Source organism: Pristis pectinata, chromosome 1 (assembly GCF_009764475.1).
Source record: "Pristis pectinata isolate sPriPec2 chromosome 1, sPriPec2.1.pri, whole genome shotgun sequence".
Lineage (NCBI taxonomy): Eukaryota > Metazoa > Chordata > Chondrichthyes > Rhinopristiformes > Pristidae > Pristis > Pristis pectinata.
This window is the reverse complement of record NC_067405.1, coordinates 127,641,617-127,665,608: the sequence shown is the minus strand read 5'-3', so window position 1 is coordinate 127,665,608 and position 23,992 is coordinate 127,641,617. Positions and strand designations below refer to the sequence as shown.

The following is a 23,992-nucleotide window of genomic DNA, read 5'->3' as shown; positions in this document are numbered from 1 at the left end:
TCAGGATGGTGTGTGACATGGAGAACAATTTCCAGGTGGTGGTGTTCCCATGCCTTTGCTGCCTTTCCCTTTCTAGCTGGGAGACGTGGTGGGTTTGCAAGGTGCTGTCTAAGGAGTCTTGGTGAGTTGCTGCAGTGCACCCTGTAGATGGCACAAACTACTGCTACCGTGTGGCAGTGGTGGAGTGAGTGAATGTGAATGGGGTGCCTATCAAGCAGGCTGTTTATGTCCTGCGTGACGTCGAGCTTCTTGAGTGTTGTTGAAGCTGCAATCATCCAGGCAAGTGGAGAGTATTCTATTGCTTTACATTTAATGTTCTTATTTCTAGCTCGATAAGTAATAAAAGATAAAATGTTAGCTCACATACTATTAACCATTTCACAGACAATAGATATATCATTATACTCTTCTCCTGATTCCCAAAAGCCTTACTACATCTGCAAGAGACGAGAGATGTTTGGAAGGGTCCACTTCAACAACACTTGAAGCTCAAAGCTATCCAGGATAAAATAACCCCCTGGACTGACATCCCATCCATCACTCTGTACATTCACTTCCACCAAGGCTAGCACACCTGGCAGCAGTATGTACCATCTGCAGAATGCACTCCAGCAACTTCCTACAGCTACATGAACAGCACCACCTAATGCAGTGACCTCTGCCACCCAGAAGAACAAATGTAGCAAGGACAAGGGAATATCACCATCTACAAGTTTCCCACACTGTCACACTATCTTGACTTGGAAATTTATCACCATTCCTCCATCATCATAAAGTTTAATTCTAGAAGTGAAGTAACACTCTGGGAGTTCCTTCACTGGACAGAATGCAGCATTTCAAGAAGATGGCTTGCCACCATCTTTTCAAGGGCTTTTAAGCATGCTGAGTAAATACTGGCTTTGCTAATTGAGACGCAAGAGACTGCAGATGCTGGAATCTAGTGCAACAAAGAATCTGTTGAAGGAACTCAACAGGTCAAGCAGCATTTATGGGCAAAGGAATTGTCAAGGTTTGCTGCTTGTCCCGCTGAGTTCCTCTAGCAGATTTTTTGTTGCTGGCTTTGCTAATGTTGCCAGCACTTTGCAAATGAATTTTAAAAAATGGAAAATTTCCAGGTGTTCTTTCAGAGTTCATGCAAATTATACCTCACGGTTTTACATTGACTTCATAAATGAAGACAATGACTCATTTGTTTTAATGAACATGGACACTCAAACCAAATTAAACTTTGCAAATGATTACTGTATCTTTAGATGTAGAAAAAGACCTGCTTTTCGTGACTGATAGAAATTACCTTTAGCAAAGTTTTAAGGATTCAGCAAAGCTTTTGTGATCCAATATACTGCTGGAATTATCGGTTCGATACAAACATGGTAAATTACCATTTAAGCTGTGGAACCATAGTTGAGCAGGAAACTGACTCTCAGAAAATATCAGCAGAAGATTAAGTAGGGAAATGGAAATGTAGGGCAGGATTAAAGTTCATAGTTAAACTACGTAAGAGTTGTTGAAGGTGGAGATCCCATTATATCACATTAAATTATTTTGCAATAAAAATACAAAAATAACTTGCATGATTCTTTAAAAATAATTATAACCTTTTAAAATCTCATTCCACAGAAAGCTGAAATGACTCTTAATTAAAAGGTGTGCAAATTTAATTCATTCTTTTCCACCTTTAGCTATTTATTGCTTCTGTGAATTTAGTGAACACTGAGATATGAAACATTTTCCACTGTGGTATCAACATTATCCTCTTCCTGTAGTGCCATTGCTTATTTAAATATTAGTAATGTTTCCTTCACTCAGTTTCAACCTTTGAATAGAGCACCAGTCTGAAATTTTCCATTTCCCTTTAAATTTTATTTATTAAAATGCTTCACACTAAGCAGGCAATGAATTGGAAAATAAGTAATCTTCTTATCAGAATCAACATTTCCAGGGGTGAGAAAAAACAGTCACCAAAAAGGCAAATTCAGCATTTGTTCCATGCCAGCACCATTCCATAAACTGCAAGGAGCTGAAAGATGTGTTCATCTTTGTTAGTTTTATTGATTGCAGGAGAAATGTTGGTTGCAGCACTTCCTTGGAAAATAAGTCATAGTGCATCAGTCATTTAGGAATGATATTGAATGTGATGAATCAGGTAGAATGGAACTTCTTGAGCTATATTAGGGTAGGCATAGCGGAGATATTCCATTCCAATACTGCATTCTACCTTGTAGACTGTAGGAAGGTGTTGAAGAGCTAGGAGATGAGTCAAGGAAATCAGGAAGGCAAAAAGAAGACATGAGGCTGCTTTGGCAGATAATGTGAAGGTAAACCCAAAGGGTTTCTACAGGTGTATTAAGAGCAAAAGGATAGTAAGAGACAGAATTGGTCCCCTAGAAGATCAGAGTGGTCGTATATGTGTGTGGAGCCTCAGGAGATGGGGGAGGTCTTAAACAGTTTTTTTGCATCAGTATTTACTCAGGAAACTGGCAGCGTGGATATGGAGGGAAGAGAAACAAGCACTTGTGCCATGGAACATATAGAGATTAAAAAGGAGGAGGTACTTGATGCTTTACAGCGAATAAAGGTAGATAAATCCCCAGGGCCTGACAAGATATTTCCTCAGACCTTGAGAGAGACTAGTGTAGAAATTGCAGGGGCCCTGGCAGATATATTTAAAATGTCCTTAGCCACGGGTGTGGTGCCAGAGGACTGGAGGATAGCTCATGTTGTTCCATTGTTTAAGAAAGGCTCAAAGAGTAAACCAGGTAATTACAGGCCAGTGAGCCTGACATCAGTAGTGGGTAAATTATTGGAAGGTGTTCTGAGAGAGAGGACATATAAGTATCTGGATAGCCAAGGGTTGATTAAGGATAGTCAGTACGGCTTTGTGCGTGGTAGCTCGTGTTTAACGAATCTTGTGGAGTTTTTTGAGGAAGTCACTAAGAAAGTAGATGAAGGTAAGGCTGTGGATGTTGTCTACATGGACTTTAGTAAGGTCTTTGACAAGGTCCCACGTGGGAGATTAGTTCAGAAGGTTCAGTCAATTGGTATCCATGGAAAGGTTGTAAACTGGATTCGAAATTGGCTGAGTGGGAGAAGACAGAGTGGTAGTGGATGATTGTTTCTCAGATTGGAGGCCTGTGACTAGTGGTGTGCCTCAGGGATCTGTGTTGGGGCCATTGTTGTTTGTTGTATATATCAATGATCTAGAAGATAATGTGGTAAATTGGATTAGTAAATTTGCAGATGACACTAAGATTGGAGGTGTAGTGGACAGCGAGGAAGGCTTTCAAAGCTTGCAGAGGGATCTGGACCAAATGGAAAAATTATCCAGAAAATGGCAGATGGAATTTAATGCAGACAAGTGTGAGGTGTTGCATTTTGGAAGGACAAATCAAGGGAGGACATACACAGTAAATGGTAGGGCACTGAGGAGTGCGGAGGAACAAAGGGATCTGGGAGTTCAGATACATAATTCCCTGAAAGTAGAGTCACAGGTAGACAGGGTTGTAAAAAAAAAAGGCTTTTGGCATCCTGGCCATTCATAAATCAAAGTATTGAGTATAGGAGTTGGAATGTTTTGGTGAGGTTGTATAAGTCATTGGTGAGACCAAATTTAGAATATTGTGCGCAGTTCTGGTCGCCAAAGTACAGGAAGGATGTCAGTAAGACTGAAAGAGTGCAGAGGAGATTTACAAGAATGTTGCCGGGTCTTCAGGAGTTGAGTTACAGGGAAAGGCTGAGCATGTTAGGACTTTATTCCTTGGAGTGGAGAAGAATGAGGGGAGATTTGATAGAGGTTTACAAAATGATGAGGGGCATAGACAGAGTTAATGCAAGTAGGCTCTTTCCACCTAGATTAGGAGAGATAAGTATGAGAGGACATGGCTTTAGGGTGAAAGGGGAAAGGTTTAGGGGGAACATTAGAGGGAACTTCTTCACTCAGAGTGGTGGGAGTGTGGAACAGGCTGCCATCTGATGTGGTAAATGCGGGCTCGCTCTTAACTTTTAAGAGTAAATTGGATAGATACATGGACGAGAGAGGTCCAGAGGGGTATGGGCTGGGGGCAGATAGATGGGACTAGCAAAATAATGTTTTGGCACAGACTAGAAAGGCTGAATAGCCTGTTTTCTGTGCTGTAGTTTTCTATGGTTCATTTACTGAAGATGCCCAAATTCTGATCTAAATGTTGTAAGCACAGTATTTATTTGACGGTTCAGTTAAGTTTCTGATCAATAGTGATCACGCAGACTTTGTCATTACCACTATTGCTTCTCACACCATTGAACATAAGGGAAATGTGGTTAAACTCTCTCTTACTGCAAATAGTTATTGGGTGACAAAAAACGTGTGCCACACATAGAGCCACAGCTTGATTATCGTTCATGTCTTTCTGCCAATAGTCATGGGGTGAAAACATTTATGTACAGCAAGAGATTACTTGCCTTTTTTTTAGAGAGAGAATCAGAATTTTACTGACAAAATGGATTCTTGGAATTTTTAATAGGTGGCACAGATATAAGATATGCAATTATTTTAGAAAAAAATGTGTAGTACTTAATGTTTAATTGTGACTCTTATGCATGTGGCTTTTAATCAAATGTGGACCATTTGGTAGTTACACCATGTGAACCTGACCCATAGTTTCAAATGATTGCTGATTCTTGGTCTGAACCAACAGGGTATTTTACAACATTCTGTCACAGTTGATGTAAATTATGATGAACTGTGGATGCTCAACTGAGGAGAGGTTAGTGTTTATATAAGATAGAACTGGTTTAAAATAATTTGGTATTGGTTAGTTTGAAATAAAAGGAATTAATATTGTGTATCCCCCAGGTTATTCAATATTTGTAGTCAGAGGAGACCTACCAGAATGTGAGGCTGATGAGTTACTTAAAAGGATGAGAGTGGTGCAGCTAGAGAGACCAAAACTAATTGGAGAAGAGGCAAATCAACGAACAGAAATTGGTCAAAGGTACCGTGGATGAAAAGGCTAAAATTCTTTTCTCTTTTGTAAAATAGGCCCAGAAGTGATTTACCAGCTGTAAATTATTTCTGGTCCTAGAGTGTCGTATACTTTTTTGGCAGTCATCCTAATGCTGTTCAATTAAGAAGGTGGGCGTTGATTGATTTAACTCTGGTTACTTCCTTCATTTCCCCTTAAGGACTCACTTCCACAGAGATCAGAAGTGTTACAGAAAAGACATGTGCATGTCTATTGTGAAATATTAACAAAAACCTAAGCACTTGAAAAGACTAATTATTGGGGGAAAATATCCTGTATTGTATTTACCGGACATGGAATATAATTAAAGGGCAGTAAGAATAAAACAGTAATGGAAGGTTTATGCAAATACATTCACCAATGGCATGTCCTGACCAATTATTTTGAACCTTTTCTAAAGGGTACAGAGCAATGACTGGGAACAAGTGATTGATGTGAATAAATCGATTACAAATGTTTTGGATGATGATGAGGATGAAAGTCTGCAGCAAGCATTGTCACTAAGCCGTCAGCACATGGAGACAGAAGATGAAGAAGCAGATCTACGAAGAGCAATTCACCTCAGTATGCAAGGTAAGTAATGAGGTACAATCAGAAGTATTCCTTGACCAATTTAAAGCTAGGCTCTGATTATCTGTTTAGCTGAACATTTTTAGTACAGTCTTAAGATAAACTGTCATTGTTGTCACCGTGAAACCTTCCCATGGTTGGAAATTTCCTGTCAGTTGTATGTAAATCCATCCATAAAAATACTGTTTGTATGTTTCTCTGTGTTTATTGCAAAGGCAAGCACGCAAAAGACATAGTTCATGCTGATGTTTTCCTGCCAGTAACTATAAACCTACATTGCAAAAAGCATTTGTGCTGCAATTTAACAAAAAAGGTTACTTGTTTTTATTTTTTATCACACGACACCAAGTTGTGCAGTGAAGTTGAGCTGGAAATCCTCTGTTTATCATGAAGTGCTACTTCTAAAGACACATATTTGTGCTGGAAGATATCATGTGGTCAAGCATTGAAGTGGAAAAGGCTGGATCGGATACAGCCTGGTCATTTTGAATCAGTTTGGAGCAATTGACTTGCAAACTGGGTGCAGGACATCCTACTAGGAGAGTGTACTGGATTATTAAAATGCCAAATATCTTAGAAAAAGTGCACATTATACATCTACCTGTTCTTAAAGGAAGGCTCGTATGGTGAACCTCCTTTATTCTTGTACTCCAAACATAGGCTTATAGGCTTGATTGGCTTATGAAGTAAAAACATTGCATTATTGTTCAATGGTAAATTGGTTTATTATTGTCACATGTACCAATGTACAGTGAAAAACTTGTCTTTCGTACCGTTCATACAGATCAATTCATTACAACAGTGCATTGAGGTAGTACAAGGTAAAACGATAACAGAGTGCAGAATAAAGTGTTGCAGTTACAGAGAAGGTGCAGTGCAGATAGACACTAAGGTGCAAGGTCATAACGAGGTAGGTTGTGAGGTCAAGAGTCCATCTTATCATACTAGGGAACATCAGGATAGAAGCTGTCCTTGAGCCTGGTGGTACGTGCTTTCAGGCTTTTGTATCTTCTGCCCGATGGGAAGGGGGGAGAAGAGAGAATGTTGCCATAACCAAGTCATGATGCAGCTGGATAGGATGCTTTCTATGGTGCATTGATAAAAATTGGTGAGGGTCAAGGGGGACATGCCAAATGTCTTTAGCCTCCTGATGAAGTAGAGATGCTGGTGAGCTTTCTTGGCAGTGGTGTCAACGTGGTTGGACCAGGATAGGCTATTGGTGATGTTCGCTCCTTGGAACTTGAAGCTGTCGACCCTCTTGACCCTCTCGACCTCAGCACCGCTGATGTAAACAGGAGCATGTGCACCCCCCTCCTTTCCTGAAGTTAATGACAATACAATGGGAGCCATCTTTTCCAGGAATGCCTTGCAGAAAGATGCTGGAGTTGATGGTTGCTTGTGAAACTTTGTAAAACATTTTCAAATTCTCATCCCTTAGAGTAATTTTTCTATTCTATTAAATCTGTTGCCTCTGAGTCGTAAGGCTGTGATTAAAGTCCTATTCCAGAGATTTGAACATGTAATCCAGACTGGCATTTTTGTGCCAAGTGGTATTTGGGATGAAAAATCAAGGCTATATATGCCCAATTAACTTGAAGGGGAGTGGTGTTCACTTAGTGTTCTGGTCAGCATTAACCCATAACTATTATCTAAAACAGATTGTTACTTGTGGGAGTTTGCTGTGCGCAAATTTACTGTTGCATTTTCCACAACACAATTGACTATACTTCAAGAGTACTTTTCTTATAAAGTATTTTGGAACAAGTTGAGATTGAGAAAGATGCAAGAAAAATACAGGTGTTCCTTTTTTGCTTTAGCTGTATGTAAGGAAAACCACCAAACCTTTTTGGATCACTCATATTTTGGCATGTCGTCTCTCTGCTTCAATCAATCTTCAACTTATTACAGCTTGCAAGTTTTCTCTTTTGTTTGTTACATCAGGGTTGTATAAGTTGTTGATTATTGGGTGCCATTTCTTTGGAGGGAAATCAAAATATGGTGAGTCACCACAGACTTTCTTTAATGAGAATAAATTTAGATTGCTGATCTTCTGCAGTTACATTATATATACAGTTGTGATATTTGGATAGATAGAAGATTAAAATAGCTTTTGTCCTTTGAAACAGAAATGTACAAAAGAAGGTGATAGACTTCACATCCCTGCATGGCTGGAAAGAGAGCAAAGCTGTACTGTGTACCGTATGTACGTACAGTCTCGAGGGAGCGATTTCATTACTGATCTGTTCTATAACTGGTTCACAAATAAAACATGAAAACCATGTTTTTATGTTTGTAGTTTACAAAGAAAATGAACTGCATATAGAGTTTTAAAAATGTAGAATAATGTGTTTTTATGTGATCACATTGTTGATATGTCAATATAAGGAAATATTTTTCTGGGTACTCAGTGAAACCAACCCCTTTAAACAAATTGTGTACTTCTGAAAATTATTGCCTTATGAATGAACCTATTACTCTAAAATCAAATTAGATATCTAGTTAATTGCTGGTAGGTAACAAAGGAAAGCAATTTCTCTTCTGAATTGCCCCCAAGCCCATAAGTAAAAATCCCCATGACGAAATTGCATTGTCAGAAGATGCCAAGCCATAAATTTACAGTGTGTTGGGATTAGATTTATAGAATTCTGCACTACAAAAATCCAGTCCGTGAACATACACATGGGCTCTTGAGCAGCTGCTCACTTTCTCCATATGCTTTTTATGAATATACACTTTACTTTTACTCCTTACTGAGTTGCAGTTATAGAGCCTTAGTGAAGCTGCACCTGGAATATTTCATAAGGGAGTTGGGATATACTTGTGGTAGAGTAAGTGTATCAAAGGTTTACCACATTGATTCCTGGACTGATGAGGTTTGTCCAATGAAGAGAGTTTAAGCAGACTGGGCATGTTCTCTAGAATTCAGAAGAATGAGATGTGATCTTGAAACATTCATGATTTTTATGGGGGTTGTCTTGATGTGGCAGGCCAATATCTACATTCCAAAATCTAAAGGTGGCTGGCCTTGGATGGCAGAATGAAGAAGCCCCTCCCCTGAAGTGTCCTGACTGACTGTTTGCAAAGCAGGGCTGGAGGCTTTTCCAACTGAGAAGTAGTATTTGAAATTAATTTTTAAGTATTTAATTTAATTCAAATCGTAAATAATTAAAACAAAATTTAATAAGTTAACTAAAAAAAACTCAAAAAAAGCATATATAATTAAATACATTGATGCCAAAAAAGTAAAATTAGTGAAATTTCCCCCTCCAGTTTTTGATCTACTAATCACTTATCCCTTATTAAAATCCACCATAGTTTTGAGCACTTCAGTAAAATCCACCATAGCTTTGAGCACTTCAGTAAACTCTCTTATCTGAAAGAAAATGACAGCAATTTCTGTTACCTACCCTTATAAATAAATTACAAAATCATCCTTCATGCAAATTTTAAAAAAGATGATACCACTGTTGTAGGCCGTATCTCAAACAGTGATGAGGCGGAGTACAGGAAGGAGATAGAGAACTTAGTGGAATGGTGTCATGACAACAACCTTGCCCTCAATGTCAACTAAACTAAAGAGCTGGTCATTGACTTTAGGAAAGGGGACAGTGTACATGCACCTGTCTACGTCAATAGTGCTGAGGTCGAGAGGGTTGAGAGCTTCAAGTTACTGGGAGTGAACATTACCAAGAGCCTATCCTGGTCGAATCACGTAGATGCCACGGCCAGGAAAGCTCAACAGCGCCTCTACTCCCTCAGGAGGCTAAAGAAATTTGGTTTGTCCCCTTTGAATCTCACCAACTTTTACCGATGCACCATAGAAAAAGCATCCTATCTGGATGTATCACAGCTTGGTACGGCAACTGCTCTGCTCAGGACAGCAAGAAACTGCAGAGAGTTGTGGACACAGCCCAGCGCATCACGGACACCAGTCTCCTCTCCTTGGACTCTGTCTTTACCTCTCGTTGTCTTGGTGAAGCAGCCAGCATAATCAAAGACCCCACCCACCCAGGACGTTCTCTCTTCTCTCCTCTTCCATCGGGTAGAAGATACAGGAGCCTGAGGGCACATACCACCAGACTTAAGGACAGCTTCTACCCCACTGTGACAAGACTATTGAACAGTTCCCTTATACGATGAGGTGGACTATGACTTCACGATCTACCTTGTTGTGACCTTGCACCTTATTGCACTGCACTTTCTCTGTAGCTGTGACACTTTGTACTGTTATTGTTTTTACCTGTACTACGTCAATGCACTCTGTACTAACTCAATGTAACTGCACTGTGTAATGAATTGACCTGTACGATCAGTATGCAAGACAAGTTTTTCACTGTACTTCGGTACAAGTGACAATAATAAACCAATACCTTAAATTTGACCAGTCTTGAAAGCTGCCTTTTTTAAAATTAACATTTTAATTGAAAGGTACAGTTTACGCAGTTAAGCACTCTCTAGTGTATGTAGTGTTGGAGCAGTAGCACATAAGAGCTACAAGATTTTGGGATACATTCAGGAATCCTTGCATATCCATTTCAACCAGGCAAAAATAGACATATACCAGGTGGAAGCTGGTTACTTTATTATAGCTTAAAAATTCAGAAGCCAGTCAGTCAGTCCTCTCTTAAATACTTAGTAGCAATCAACATCAGCAGGGATGGATATAACTTGGAAACATTGAAAAGAAAAACTAGTTATTGAACAGTGCTTGTTGTTCTTCCCCCTATTGGTGATGATGAGCTAGCTTTTTCCAATGTTAACTGTTTCATATTATATGGGAAATGTAGTTAAGAAAATAATATCATTTCAGTTATTCAGTTTGTCCAGTTGATTGTTACAAATTACTTGGGCTTTCTGAATTTTACTTGAACTGTAAAATCAAATTTTTAAATTATGTGGTTTAAGCAAATTGCATTTCCCAACAATATTCTTTAATTTATCCACTGAATTTTCCTTTAATCCCTTCCATGAAGTTTTTATTTGAAGACCTCAACATATCCTAGGAGGGAGGAGGAGATCAAGTAACCACAGAGCCATCAGTCTGATATAAGATGTGGAGAAGATACTGGAAACTATCAAAGCCATAATAACTGAGCATTTGGACACATATGAGCAGATCAGAGAGTCAGCATGGATTTGAGATGGGTGTGTTGTGTTTGAAAATCTAGTTGCATTTGGTTGAGGAGGCCACAGTATTGTGGATAGGGGAGTTTCTGTTAATATTCCCTATATAGACTTAATGCCTTGGCCAATATTTATCCTAGATAATTTAGTTATTGCATTGCTTGGTGTATGCAAATAAAGCCATTTTATTTCTTAATTGCAATATATTACACTTCAGAACTGAATCATAGAAATGTTTTTGGATGTTCTGAAGTTAGGAAAGGCACTATATAACTACAAGTCTTCCTTTTCCAGGTTGGCTTGATAAAAATTGAAAGAGCACAAAGAATAAGTAATTGATTAGCAAGAATGAGGCAAATTAACAATAAAGGATTAATTCCCAAATTTCCCAAGATGTAAAAAGTGGTGCCACTCAAAGCTACATATTTTCATCATATTTTTATGATTCGGGTAAAAAAAATGAAGGTGTGACCTAGTTAGGAGGTACATTTTACTGTGTGGATAGGAGCAGAAAGTTGGAGTAATGTGGAGGGAACCTGACCCAATTAAGTGACTGGGAAAAGGTAATGGCAGATGGGGGTAAGTGTGGGCAAGGTGTTAGGTTATCCACTTCAGAGATGAATAAAGTGCATAGACTTGATTTGTGTTCCCTTGAGGTGAGAAAGTTGAACGGAAATCCTATTGCGGTATTTAAAATAATTAATAGATTTGATGAATACAGGAAACATCTTTCCTCTTAATGGATAATGCAGAATAGAACAGGTGTAATCCTAAAATTAAGAGGCAAAGCTGTTAATTTTAACATGGATAGGAATTCTGGATCAACAACAAAAACAATACCTTCCATTTATATAGCATCCCAAGGTGTTTTGCAAGAGCAGGTTTTAAGGAGAAGGGTGAGGGGGAGAGGTTTTGGGGATGAACTTTTAGAGCCAAGGGCTTTGGAAGCTGGTGACATGCAGTAGTGAATAATTAAATTTGGGCACGAACGAGAGATCAGAATGAGAGGAGCACAGATAACAGTGAGAGTTGGAGGATTGAAGTCAGTCACAGAGATAGGGAGGAGCAAGACTATGGAAGGATTTATGAACAAGGATGAGAATTAAATGTTGCTCGACCAGTATACAGGCCAGTAAATACAGGGATGATGGGTGAATGGGACTATGGGAGTCAGCAGATGTGCAAGAGGCTGTGTTTGGTGGACCATTGAAAATTTTGAAGATTCAGATTGATAGATTCCTGTATGTTAACGATATGAAGAAATAGGAATCCAATTAAATGGATTGGGGGGGGAAGGGGAAAATATGTGTCCTGAGGGTTACTTTTTATTTTACAGTTGCCACCTTTAATCTCTTGTCTTCATTTCTTAGTGAAGTTTTCTCTTCCCATTCATTTCATTGGGAAGGAAGGAAGAAAAAGACAAACAATTTCTAGAAAAACAAAAGCAAGATACAAGGGTGTGTTTGTGTTTGGGGAGATGAAAATGGTATTGAAAGATAGAGCAATAGTAGATAATGCAATGATGGCAGAAGCCAGCAAGAGCTTGACCATGTTACCTGATATGTTATACGATTGGTTGGATATTGTTTCCTTACACAAAAGTCTGTGCAGTAGCTGACAATGTTATTTTTGCAAAATCCTTCCCCATCTTTTTTGAGTTGCAAAGAGATCCATTTATTTTATAACTGGAATCCAGGGAATATTGTTGGTGAATTTCCTGGTGAGTTTTTATCATGTATCTGGCTCTGTTGGTTACCTTTTTATGGTTTGTTGAAATTATCGCACAGGGATTGCTGTGTAATTGGTGATTATTGATTATTGTCAAATGTACTGAGATACAGTGGAAAAACTTTGTTTTACATGCCATCCATACAGATCATTGCACAACGTAAGTACATTGAGGTAGTCAAGGGAAAAGCAATAACAGAATACAACAGACTGGAGATGTTCTCGAGTTTAGGAGTTCATTAAGTCCGAAAGCTAAAGCATGGAGAATCAGATGTGCTGACAGAATCAGACAGGCTCTTTTCAGACTGAGAAGCAAATAGGTGATCAGATGCTGAAAGGAAGCTCAGTTCATGCTGAGGCTTATGTTACTGAGTAATGTATAGGGAATAAAATGTCTTGAATTACTTTTGGGTTTTAAATTACCAGATTTAAAGAAGAAACATTGTTCTAGCCCAACATGAAGTGCAGAATATTTCCTTTGTGTGTGTGTGTGTATATGTGGTTTAAATGTCTTACATTTTTGCAAATTAATTTATTTTATAATTAGATATTTCCATTATTTTGAATATTACTGATTTTTCTATTACCTTTGTAGTTTGTAGGAAGTTGCAGCAGCCTCAGAGGGATTTTAATGTATTAAAAAGCTTAATTATATTACAATTGTTGCTTAATATCTGTACTTAAGTTTGAAGCATGATTGTGTGATGTGGAGTTCAATTTTATTGAAACAATAATAAAAATTAGGATAGTTAAAATAATTTTTCAGTGTTTTACTAATATTGAAAGCTAAGTTGTGGATTCCCTGAGGTGTTGGAAAAATAATAGGTAAGCAATTAAATGTTCAGTAAGATAATGGAATATTTGAAGGTACACTATTTGATGTAATAGAATACAATAAAGGAGAAAATTGTCTCCTTATGAATAATTAAAGCTTAAACAGTAGCACATAATGTTCTCCAACAACTCCGGATTGTAAATACATTTTGATTAAAGTAAATGTAAGGGGTACTATAACAGAAAATTGCAAAGCTCAAACAATAGCTGCATGAAATGGTTTGGGCAAGAATAAAAATTGTAAATCCAAGTGGATTATCAAAAGAAAATTTGTACATGTTGAACATTTTTAAGGTTTTTATCTTGTTAATAAATATGTAATTTGTTGGCTGTTTTATGCTTTGGTATTAAAAAGGAACAATTGGTAAAGATTCCCAAAGTCACTTTGCTGAAATGAAAGCGTTTAAAGTTTTGGCAAAAGTTATGAACTATGTTAACATTTTAATCAAAAAATAGGAAACAAAGGGAAGCCATCAAAGTCAATAATGCAAATGTAGTGTCGTGCTTATCTTCAGCAAGCCTAAAGTGTAAATTACAACTCAGATTACTAATATTCTAGTTAACCAGTAAAATTTTATCTCAGTGCAATCAGCACGGGACTTTGCAGTGGTTCCTATTGACACTACGTAGAAATGTGTTTGGAACACTTGCAGCTGCCCATAATATTCATCTGGATTTTAGAGTACTTTAAATGAAAATTCTATATTTTCAGATATTAAGTGGTCTCAATTTTGAAAATTCCAAAGAAGTGGATATTCTTGAAGATGATAATCAAAAGCTTAGTAACTAGGCAAAGCAGGCTTAAATTAAAACAGAAAATACTGGAACTACTCAACTTCTGTGAAAAGAGAAACAGAATTCATGTTTTGGGTGAAAGACCTTCTCAGAACTGGGAAAGAGAAAACCACATTTTGTTTCTAAGTCAGAGATATTGTAGAGGGATGGATAAGCAAAGGGAATATCCCTGATAAGTTAAGTAAAGGGTTGCACGGGTATAAGCTGTAAACAAGGTAAGCTGATTAATAGAGAGAGTCTGAACAATAGCAAAGCTATGAAAAGAGGGCAGTTTAAACAGTGAGAACACAAAGGAACATAAGAATTGCAAAATGCAGAGAGCATTTTAACATTCTTGGTTCGTTACACTGGGCTAATGAAGAGAGGAAAACTGAGCCAATATTACAGATGGACTGGTCAGTCTGATACAGAGAAAGAGAATTACCTGAAGTTGTAGAATTCAGTATTGAATCCCAAAGACTGCAATGTGCCCAGACAGAAGATGTGCTTTTCGTCAAGTTTATATCAGGCTACAGACAGACAGCTCGAAGCGGGATGGAGAAATTAAGTTGCAGGCAGAGGCTTAACATCAGAAAATATAAATAAGAAATATTGGTGCTGAGTATGCTCATGTGAACAATACGTTGTTCAGCAGACAGCTCAGAAGAAGTGTCTTAACATGACGTGGTAAGAAGAACAAGGGCAGTATTTGAATATGTACATTGACCTGCAGAATGTATCTAAGTAAATTTGGTAAGACAACATACACAGAGTTTATGGCATTTGTTATTTTTAAAAAAGCTAAAGGTAAAATACATAGGCACTAAAAATTATTTTGATTTTTCATTATTAAACTGTGAAGATATGCTATATGAACAGCTAACTCTCAGTGGGAAAACTAAATATAATCCAAGGTAGTTGCAGTGTAGACTTCTGTCATATTAAACACAAAGAGAAGTAGAAAGTTGTTTCAAAATGACAGAAACAGAAATGTTTGTTCCTCTTTCAATGCCACATTTATACCTTCTCTTGTAAGGAATTGACTTTTCTGTGGTGCAATATTTTTTCTAAACATCGTACCATAGAGAAGTATTTCCTGTATCCTTTAATGAGTGCTCAGAAGCCATTCTCCCACATTTTCTGCTCGAGTTGGTGACAGTCCTTCCCTCAACTGACGTTTTATTACATTCATCTCTGGCAACATTTGATCCATGGCTGGTCTTCTCCCCTGGAGTGTCCTCTTTCACTGACTAATATGAACCAATTCAATATAAGCTAAGGCTCTTACTTGAACACTTGATGGATAAATTTGCTTTTCCACCAGAGGACCTCAGTAATTATAGTCTAAGAAAAATAAATTTACCTCCACTTTTTCTTTCCACATATTAAGATTAGTTACAACATCCAACAGAGTGAAAATTGCAAGGTATGCCCATAATTTGCATTGTTCACTGCAGCCTTTTGTGCCTATATACAAATCCTGGAACTTCAGATCTCAATTTACTTTCTCTAGTTGCACCCAAGAAGAACTATGTTGCCTTCCAATTCATCTTTCGAATGGATTTGCCACACCCATCAAACTAAAGTGTCACCACAGCCCATTTACTGCAGCTAAGAAAATCTCGGGGTTACTGGTCGCCTTCTGTGCCTGCTGTATGAGTTTTTAATTTTTTTTGCTCTTTACTCAGCAATGCTGCTCTTTACCAAGCAAGATCTCTGACCAAAAGGATAGGCAACCTGGCAGCAAGGGTTTTTGAAAAGATGTGGAGTTTTAGTTGTTTTTTTTAATCATGGATGAGTTTGTGGTTTAATTCTACCACTGCTTTCTACTTCGCAGAATTAAGTTGCTTTTTTAAGCAAGGTTTGCCGTTGTGGATATGCTGGTTATAAATTTCCACTAGGAATTCTGTTTATTATTCAATGAAATTTGACAAACTCGATGAGTATTCTCGAACTGTTATTGTCATTCAATTTCGTCACTTATTTCAGATCCTGCAAACAAAAGGTGTAAAATAAATATTTAAGTTTATGATTTAGGAACAGGTTGAATGATTGGGAAACTAATTTTGATTGGTCTGATTAATTACTGTATTTAGTGATCTTGTTGGCATGACAATTTTTACAAAGCTCACAGGGAGATGAAGATGAACCTAAATAACGGGATGGATAGACCACCTGGCCTTTTTTCACAATACTGTGGATATTCAGCCACTTTTCTATGACTGCTAAAAATGGATATATTTAAATTGTTCCACAATTTCAACAGGCACAACATTTTTTCCTATAATTACTGGAATACATCAAGATTGTCTGCTCTGCAGTCATGACAAAGTAATTAAATAAACTGCTGGAAGAATTCAGCAGGTCAAGCAGCATCTGTGGAGGTACGCTTCTACCTCACTGTGATAAGACTATTGAACGGTTCCCTTATACAATGAGATGGACTATGACCTCACAATCTACCTTGTTGTGGCCTTGCACCTTATTGCACTGCACTTTCTCTGTAGCTGTGACACTTTACTCTGTACTGTTATTGTTTTTACCTGTACTACATCAATGCACTCTGTACTAACTCAATGTAACTGTACTGTGTTAATGAATTGACCTGTATGATCGGTTTGTAAGACAAGCTTTTCACTGTACCTCGGTACAAGTGACAATAATAAACCAATACCACTACGCTTGACCTACTGAGTACTTCCAGCAATTTATTTTTTTCTCCAGATTCCGGCATCTGCAGTCTCTTGTGTCTACAAAGTAATAAAATACCTGCTGAAATGTGAAACAAAGCCTGTTATTTAGGATAATTTTAGCATGTATGGCTTATACTATCATGTTAGCCAGATCACTGAATACCTGTGATCTAAGTAATTGATACGCAGTGATACCTAGACATGGTAATTCCTCCATTATCAAAGGAATTACACTCCAAAAGCACTTTAGGACGCCCTGTGTTCATGAAAAGTATAAAATAAAAGCATTTTTTTCTTTTGTGTTAGTATGTCACTCTTGAAAGTATGTATATTTTTTGGGGGTGGGGGGGGGGTGGATCTTAACCTTAATGGAGATTGTTTAGTATGGATTCTGTGGTATTTATTTCACATTTGTAAATTTCAACAAATTATATCCTGATTGTTCTTTGTGCTGCTTCACAGACCAGGAAGATTCTAGCTTCAGTCCTTCACTTAGTTACCTGATCTGAACTAGGGCTGATTTTATTGAAGAAATTGTCCTCTGAATGAGGAAAGTGGAAGAGCAGTCAGGTTGCAATCCAGTCACCCTTAGTGAAAATTGGATACAGCCCTACATTTGACAGTGTTGCTTTGACCATGTTTGACACTTGCTCCGTGATTATTCCGTTCAGCCATCGTTTTCAGGAAGGAAGAGTAAAGATGAGGGATGTGGACAGAATGTATCTTAAGTACAATTTGTAATACAGTAACAGTTCCTTGTAACAACTGGCCACCATACAGGCTAATCAGTGGACAACTGGCCTGTAACACTTGGAATCTGGATTGCAGCAGCTCTTCATCAAATTTTACACCATAATTTCTCTTGTGGAAGTTATCCTTATTTGGTTGATGGATGTGTAATGCAGTGCAGGGAAGACTGTTTCGATCTGCACATCAGATACATCAGCACAGGTCGTCGACCCACTCTACAGTCGAGAATTTTACAGAGGAAGTTGAAAACATATGAAATATAACAGCAGAAGTAATAATGGGGGATAACGTAAAGCATTTTGTGGATTTGCTTAATCCTTCGATATGACATTTGATGAATATAATTTTAAGCATTTGGATATGTTCTTTTTAACAATATAATAATGAATCTTTAGGTTTTGTACAAGGAACAGAAAGTTCAGAAGTGGTCACTTCCCAAAATGAAACTATGGATACTTCAAGAACAATTGCAGCTGAAACTCCTACAATGGAGGAACTCCGAAGACGGAGACAAGCATACTTTGAGAGGTCAGCAAATCCCATAACTCTGTACTGCTACAACACATGATTTAACATCCATAATAGAATGTGTGACTTTTATTCTAAAAGGATTGATTTTCATAAATCTCTATCTCCTTATTTATGATAATGAAAGAGTGATCATACACTCACCTTTGGGATAAAGAATTCTGAAGACTCACAGCCTTTGAGTCAATTTTTGATGTCTTAGTTCAAAATAGCTAAGCCTTTCTTCTGACTTGCCAACCAGGGTAACGTTCTCCCAGTATCCACCCTGTCAAGCCCCTTATAATGTTATGTATTTTGATGAGACCTTCCTGAACCCGAGATCTAATGTACCCAGATCCACTGGTCGTCTCTAAATAGTATAATCTTTTCATCATTACATTAGTCTAATGAAGCTTATCACCCTCCCTCTACAACACCAGGCATGGTTTCTTTGAAGTCAAAATAATTATAGTGATTCATCTTAACTCTTATACCCCAATCCCTTTGTAATAAGGCAAATGCATCATTTTCTCTTCTAAGTGATAGTTCAGGTTTAGTCAGGAATGAATTGTGTGAAGAACACCTGGATCCCTTTGAATACTGTTTGAAAAAAAATTGTACCAAAATAAGTAGCATATTTTTCCAAATTATGTTTAATCTGCCATGCATTTGCCCACTTAGTTACCTTGTCTGTATCCCTTTTATGCACTTCTCATATCATAAGTTTGTACTGACCTTTACATTCTCAGCAAAATCAGTTCTCTCATATAAGTCACTTGCTGGTTTTCACTAAGGCCCTCACTCTGACTCTTCACTGGTGACAGGCTGTCAGTTGGGATCACAGAATGGTTACTGTACAGAATCACTAGTAAATCCAAATCTTTAAATGTTTTCCATAAAAACTGACATATTACACACAGAAAACTGTTTGGGAACTTATGATGGCCGTACTGCACTCAGTGATAAACATCAATACTTTAATTTTATTAGACTAGCTTGGATTGACCACAAGTCTCTTTAAGTAAATTGACAGTGTGCAAACAAAATATCTTAAAGCCCTTTCAGAAAATGAGAAAGCAGTGTTTCCAGCATCCTGATCACATGCAAATTCTCTGTCTATCCATGTTTGCATGAGCATAATATAAGAGATCACTTAAATAAATCAAACCACTCCAATGGTGTAAACCATTGCTTACATTCATCACTTTATGCATATTAAAATAATATTGTTCCTAATAATATATTCCGATGGAGAAAATTAAGCAACACTTAGGAGTAGCAAGAAAAACTACGTTGCAATTACTGTTAGTTTTATTGTGCAATATTCTTTGTTTCCACCAGAAAACAATTACAGCCTGAAAATTCAGATCATCCAGAAAAACAAAGTTGTGTTGCGCTAAAAGCAAATTCAGGTCTGTTTCCCAATAAGGTAGTGTTAATCCTATTGAATAAACAGTACTGCTTCTGAAATATGTATTAGTTTCCTTTATATTGCTGCCTAACCATAGCTATGTGTTTTGTGTTGATTGTAATCCTATTTAATAACATCCTGTGCACAAGAATTAGCTGAACTTTAGTTTTTATTTCCTGTTGAGGGTGGGATGATTGTTTAAATGATCTCCATCTCAAAGAATCTGCCATCCTTGATATTGCAGTGGTAGTTTATATAAAATAACAGGGAAGGATTTACTACTTTTGTTGAATTCTAATCCAATGTGTGGATCAAAGGGAGAGAATTGCCTGTGGTCAGGATACTGGGAATACTACTTTTTCTTAGACCAAAAGAATTTATAAATATTTTGTTGTACTGGATTATCAAGAGTTTAGTTACTTATAATGACACAGAAAGAGGCCATTCAGCTCATTGGGCCCATGCTGGTCCCCAACAGAGCATTCCCATCAGTTCCATCTCCCTCTCCTTATTTTCCCTGTACCCCATCACAACTTCTGTCCCACATACCCATCAATTCCCCTTAGATTTTTTTTTACTACTTGCCTACACAAAGGGGTAATTTACAGTAACCCTACTTGCCTACACAAAGGGGTAATTTACAGTAACCAGTTTCCTACTGGCACATCTCGGAGATATGGGTTCTTAAAGAGACAGCCTTGGTGTTCAATCCAAGGGTGTCTAATGGGATAAAGCTATTAATACTCTCCATTGAAAGCAGTATTCTCATCAGGAAACCCAGTCAATCTTGAATAGTTTTGGATTTATATCATAGTTTTGTTTAGGGAAAGTTTGTAAAGAGTTGGTATCAATCAGTCATAGTTTTAAGGAGAGGACTGCAAATGTTACCAGTTATGTTAACAATAATGAACCTGAAAAGAGTATTATATCCTTGTAGCCATCCTTTCTTCAATGAGTTGAGACATGTAAAACCAACAAGTTCTTTTATCTTTTCTATCTGTAGCTAACGTGACTGAAGGAGAATTGCCTCAAGCAGATGTGTTGAAACCATTGGAAGCTGAAGCCGATAATAATTCAAAAGGGGAAGGAAGTTAATTTGAGAACAAATATACCAGTAACAACTGTACTCCCATTTCTGATCTGCGTGAATTATACTCCCCTTGTACATCAGCCACAAAAAATATGCAGATGTTTTCAGAGAGAGCAAAGATAATGTTCACTTGATGCAAATGGCATTTGTGGTTGTTTAATGGGATTGTTTGTGGTATAGAACTACAAGTTTTTGGTCTTCAATTGTAGCACCTTATCTGCTGAAAAACTTTCTTCATGCACATCCTAGTTAAGTAAATTACAGGGAAGTGTTAAAATACTTTGCACCCATCGGTAAACATTTGTCTTTTGGAAAAAGGTTACTGGTCAAGCAGTTAATGGTTTAATTGTGCAACTGGACCTTGGAAGACAAATTTTGAAATGTTAAGTTCTTTGCTTTTTAAAACTAATATACGTATTTTAAACCTCTTGTCTGGTGTATTTCTGAAAATCAAGATCGTTTAAATTTTGGAGGCATCAAGCGATACAATATATAGAAAATGCTTGAGGTTTGAGGATTTTATGGATACTTGAAAGTTTTTAGGATTGTTTATATTTGGGTATTGATCTCGTGCTGGCACTTAAATGCCTTTTAGTTGCTCTAAAACGAATCGCCTTTGTTTACTGTGTTGTACTGAATTATGCAGGTTCTATTTATACCCTTGAATTTATATTTCGTTCATTTAACTTTGAAGGTCAAGTGTGGGAACATAAATGCAGAACATTGAATTACATCAAATAAGAGAAACTATTTGAATAATTAATCTGATGTCCATTGAGGCCTCTGTTTAAAAACTGTAGCTGCCTATCAAGTTTTTGATTGTTATGTAGGAATAGATGTGCCACTGTTTATGCATTATTCTGTTTTCCTATGATTGGGAAAACTATGGACTCAAATTTGTTATCAATTGAAATTTCATGGTACTTGCATTACAACATTAACATACAAAGATCATGTGTTTGTCAATGTGGACCAAGATAATATGTTGCAATTTGTGTCCTACTTAATCTTTGCAAATGAGTGTGGTTATTTCTCCATGGCTTAAATTTACTTCCTCTGCCAAATACTGTAGCTTAGTGGTCGATTGTTGTGGTACTGGGTCCAAAGATAAGGGAATAAATACTGCTCAAGGAGAGTTTGAATTGTATTAAAAAAAAATCAGTTAACCAGGAATAGTTGATGATATAAATTGCTGGATTACCATAAATTAATCTATTTCATTAATCAGAGTTTACCTCCAGTCTGATATATACTTGACTCCTAACTAACACTACTATTAAAGCTCATGGAGCAGCTAGAATAAGCAATAAATATTGCTTTGCTTTTGTTGCCTGCATTCCAGGAATAATTCTGTTTAACTTGTAAAATGGTCTTTTTTGTTGAATGTAAATTTGAAAAGTGAAAAGTATTTGTGTTACTTTCCCTCATTGACTCTATCTTTGTCCAAAGGTTTTGACTCAGTAGAATAGAGTTTATTATCATTGTGTCAGGAACATTCCTCTCTCTCTTCCTGGACTAAATAGTATTGTAAAGTGGTTATTCTAACGTGGTGGTTGGGGTCAGGATGGCAGGGTGGGTGTGCAATTATGAAAATGTGACTGAGCTCACTTATCTAAAGAGAAGGAAGCACATATTTTTAAGCAGAAGCATTTGGTAATGGATGGAGATGGACATCTTTCACCATCACCCACCCTTTTTCCTCCCCTCTCCTCCCTCCCCCCTACTCATCATGCATCATCGAAAAATAAAATAAGACCAGTTGTAGAAATCCCATTCTTGCCTTGACTGAGATCAATTATCTCATTCGAAATCCAGGAATGGAGCATGAATACTTAATTTTTTTTGGCATATCAAGCCTTGTGATAAACCATTGGCTTCTGGAATGAAAGAAAAAAAAGTCACACAAAATTCTGTAAAATAGTGTCTTTGAAATAGGAGGCCCTTTAGGTCCCTAAAGCCCATTTTAGATCAGAGGCCCTCTATATTTCAATTCCATCTATCTGCCTTGATGTTGTAATCATTAATATTCTTGGCTAACAAAATTCTATTGATCTTGCTTTTGAAATCTGGCCGAGGCGCAATATCCTATTTGAAGAGAGTTTTTACAGATTTTCACAGCCCCAGCTCAAGTTTTAAGGTAAAGGTTCTCTCTAACTAACTTATCAAGTCTGTTTATAATCTTACTATTCAGTTAGAATATCTTAAACTTCTAAATGTGAGAAATGCTGCAGGGTTAGATTCAGTTGCTTGTCTGGAAATAGTTACTTTATCCCAGTTGAATAGGGAGCGGTACAATAATTGGCCTCCATATACTTATAGTATCCAAATAGGCTTTCTGCTTCTGATTGCTGACTTGACCTTCCATGCCGCTAACTGTGTAGGAATGGCCAGTTAACAGCATCTGGGTTCATGTGAAGAGTAATGTCTTGTGCAAGGAACTAGGGTGATCGATGCCTGTAGAACCTTACCACAGTTATAGTTGATGCTTTTGGGAGGGAGGCTTGAATGGGAAATGAAAAACAAAACTTGCTAGTGTTTCTGCTTTCAGTGTGCTTCTAACAGTGTTTTCTCAGAACCATTAGCGTTATTTGAAACTACTTTAATCTGTTATTGTTTTCTTTCTACCTTTTTTAAAAAAAAAATTTAAATGGGTCCTGAAACACTTGCAGTGCCTCTGTTAGTTAAGTATACTTTAATTTCTCCAAGTTCTAGGAGTTATCTGCAGAATCAAATTTCTATTTGAATGCAGTTTTTTAAAGGTTAAGACAAAATGGTAAAGAATGTTAATTGAAATAATATCTTACTGCCTTGTTTTATTTTGGCAAGGAGACAGGTGACATAAAATATGTTTATCTGTGTTTTGCAAGGCTTTTTTTCATGTGCACACTGGAGATAAAGATGTGTTGGTCTCTAAAATAGTATTCATATGGCTATGTATCAAATAAAACTACATTTTGGTTTTGGAAGTAAGTGTCTTTCTTGAATATGTCGTAAGTTACTGAATGAGTCATTTTCTGTTTAGTAGGGCTGTGTTGACATAATGAACTGATAAACGTAATTGGCATATTCACATTTAAAATGATAAAATGTGAAATTCTGTCTGTTGAAGATAACAGGATGTCTGTATATCAAGAGTCTGGAATTTTCTGACAATTTCTAGTGCAGCTGTAACCTTAATAGATTTTTCAAAAACATTTTGTCACACCAATAATGCTTTAGAGTCAGAGTTATACAGCACAGAAACCGGTCCTTTGATCCAATTTGTCCATGCTGACCAAGGTGTCTTCCTGAGCTAGTCCCATATCCCTCTAAACTTTTCCTATCCGTGAACCTACCAATTAAATGTTGTAATTAAACCCAACTTTACCACTTCCTTTGGCAGCTCGTTATATATACTCAGCACACTGTGTGTATATTAAAACAAAATGCCCCTGAGGTCCTCTTTTAATTCTTCCACTCTCATCTTAAACCTATGTCCTCTAGTTTTAGACTCCCCTGCCCTGGGAAA

The 23,992-nt window shown here is 37.2% G+C and overlaps 1 protein-coding gene across 3 annotated transcripts in view; it reads left to right on the top strand.

Moving 5' to 3' along the window:
- Positions 1-23,448, top strand: part of atxn3 (ataxin 3) — a 48,176-nt gene extending 24,728 nt beyond the window's left edge. For all 3 annotated transcript variants that reach the window (XM_052013217.1, XM_052013209.1, XM_052013201.1), the window contains 5 exons: positions 4,835-4,973; positions 5,404-5,576; positions 17,872-18,004; positions 19,325-19,395; positions 20,398-23,448. In XM_052013217.1, coding sequence (XP_051869177.1) covers positions 4,835-4,973; positions 5,404-5,576; positions 17,872-18,004; positions 19,325-19,395; positions 20,398-20,489 — 608 coding nt within the window. In that variant the 3' untranslated portion in view covers positions 20,490-23,448. The remainder of the gene's footprint in view (positions 1-4,834; positions 4,974-5,403; positions 5,577-17,871; positions 18,005-19,324; positions 19,396-20,397) is intronic.
- Positions 23,449-23,992: the final 544 nt, after the last annotated feature.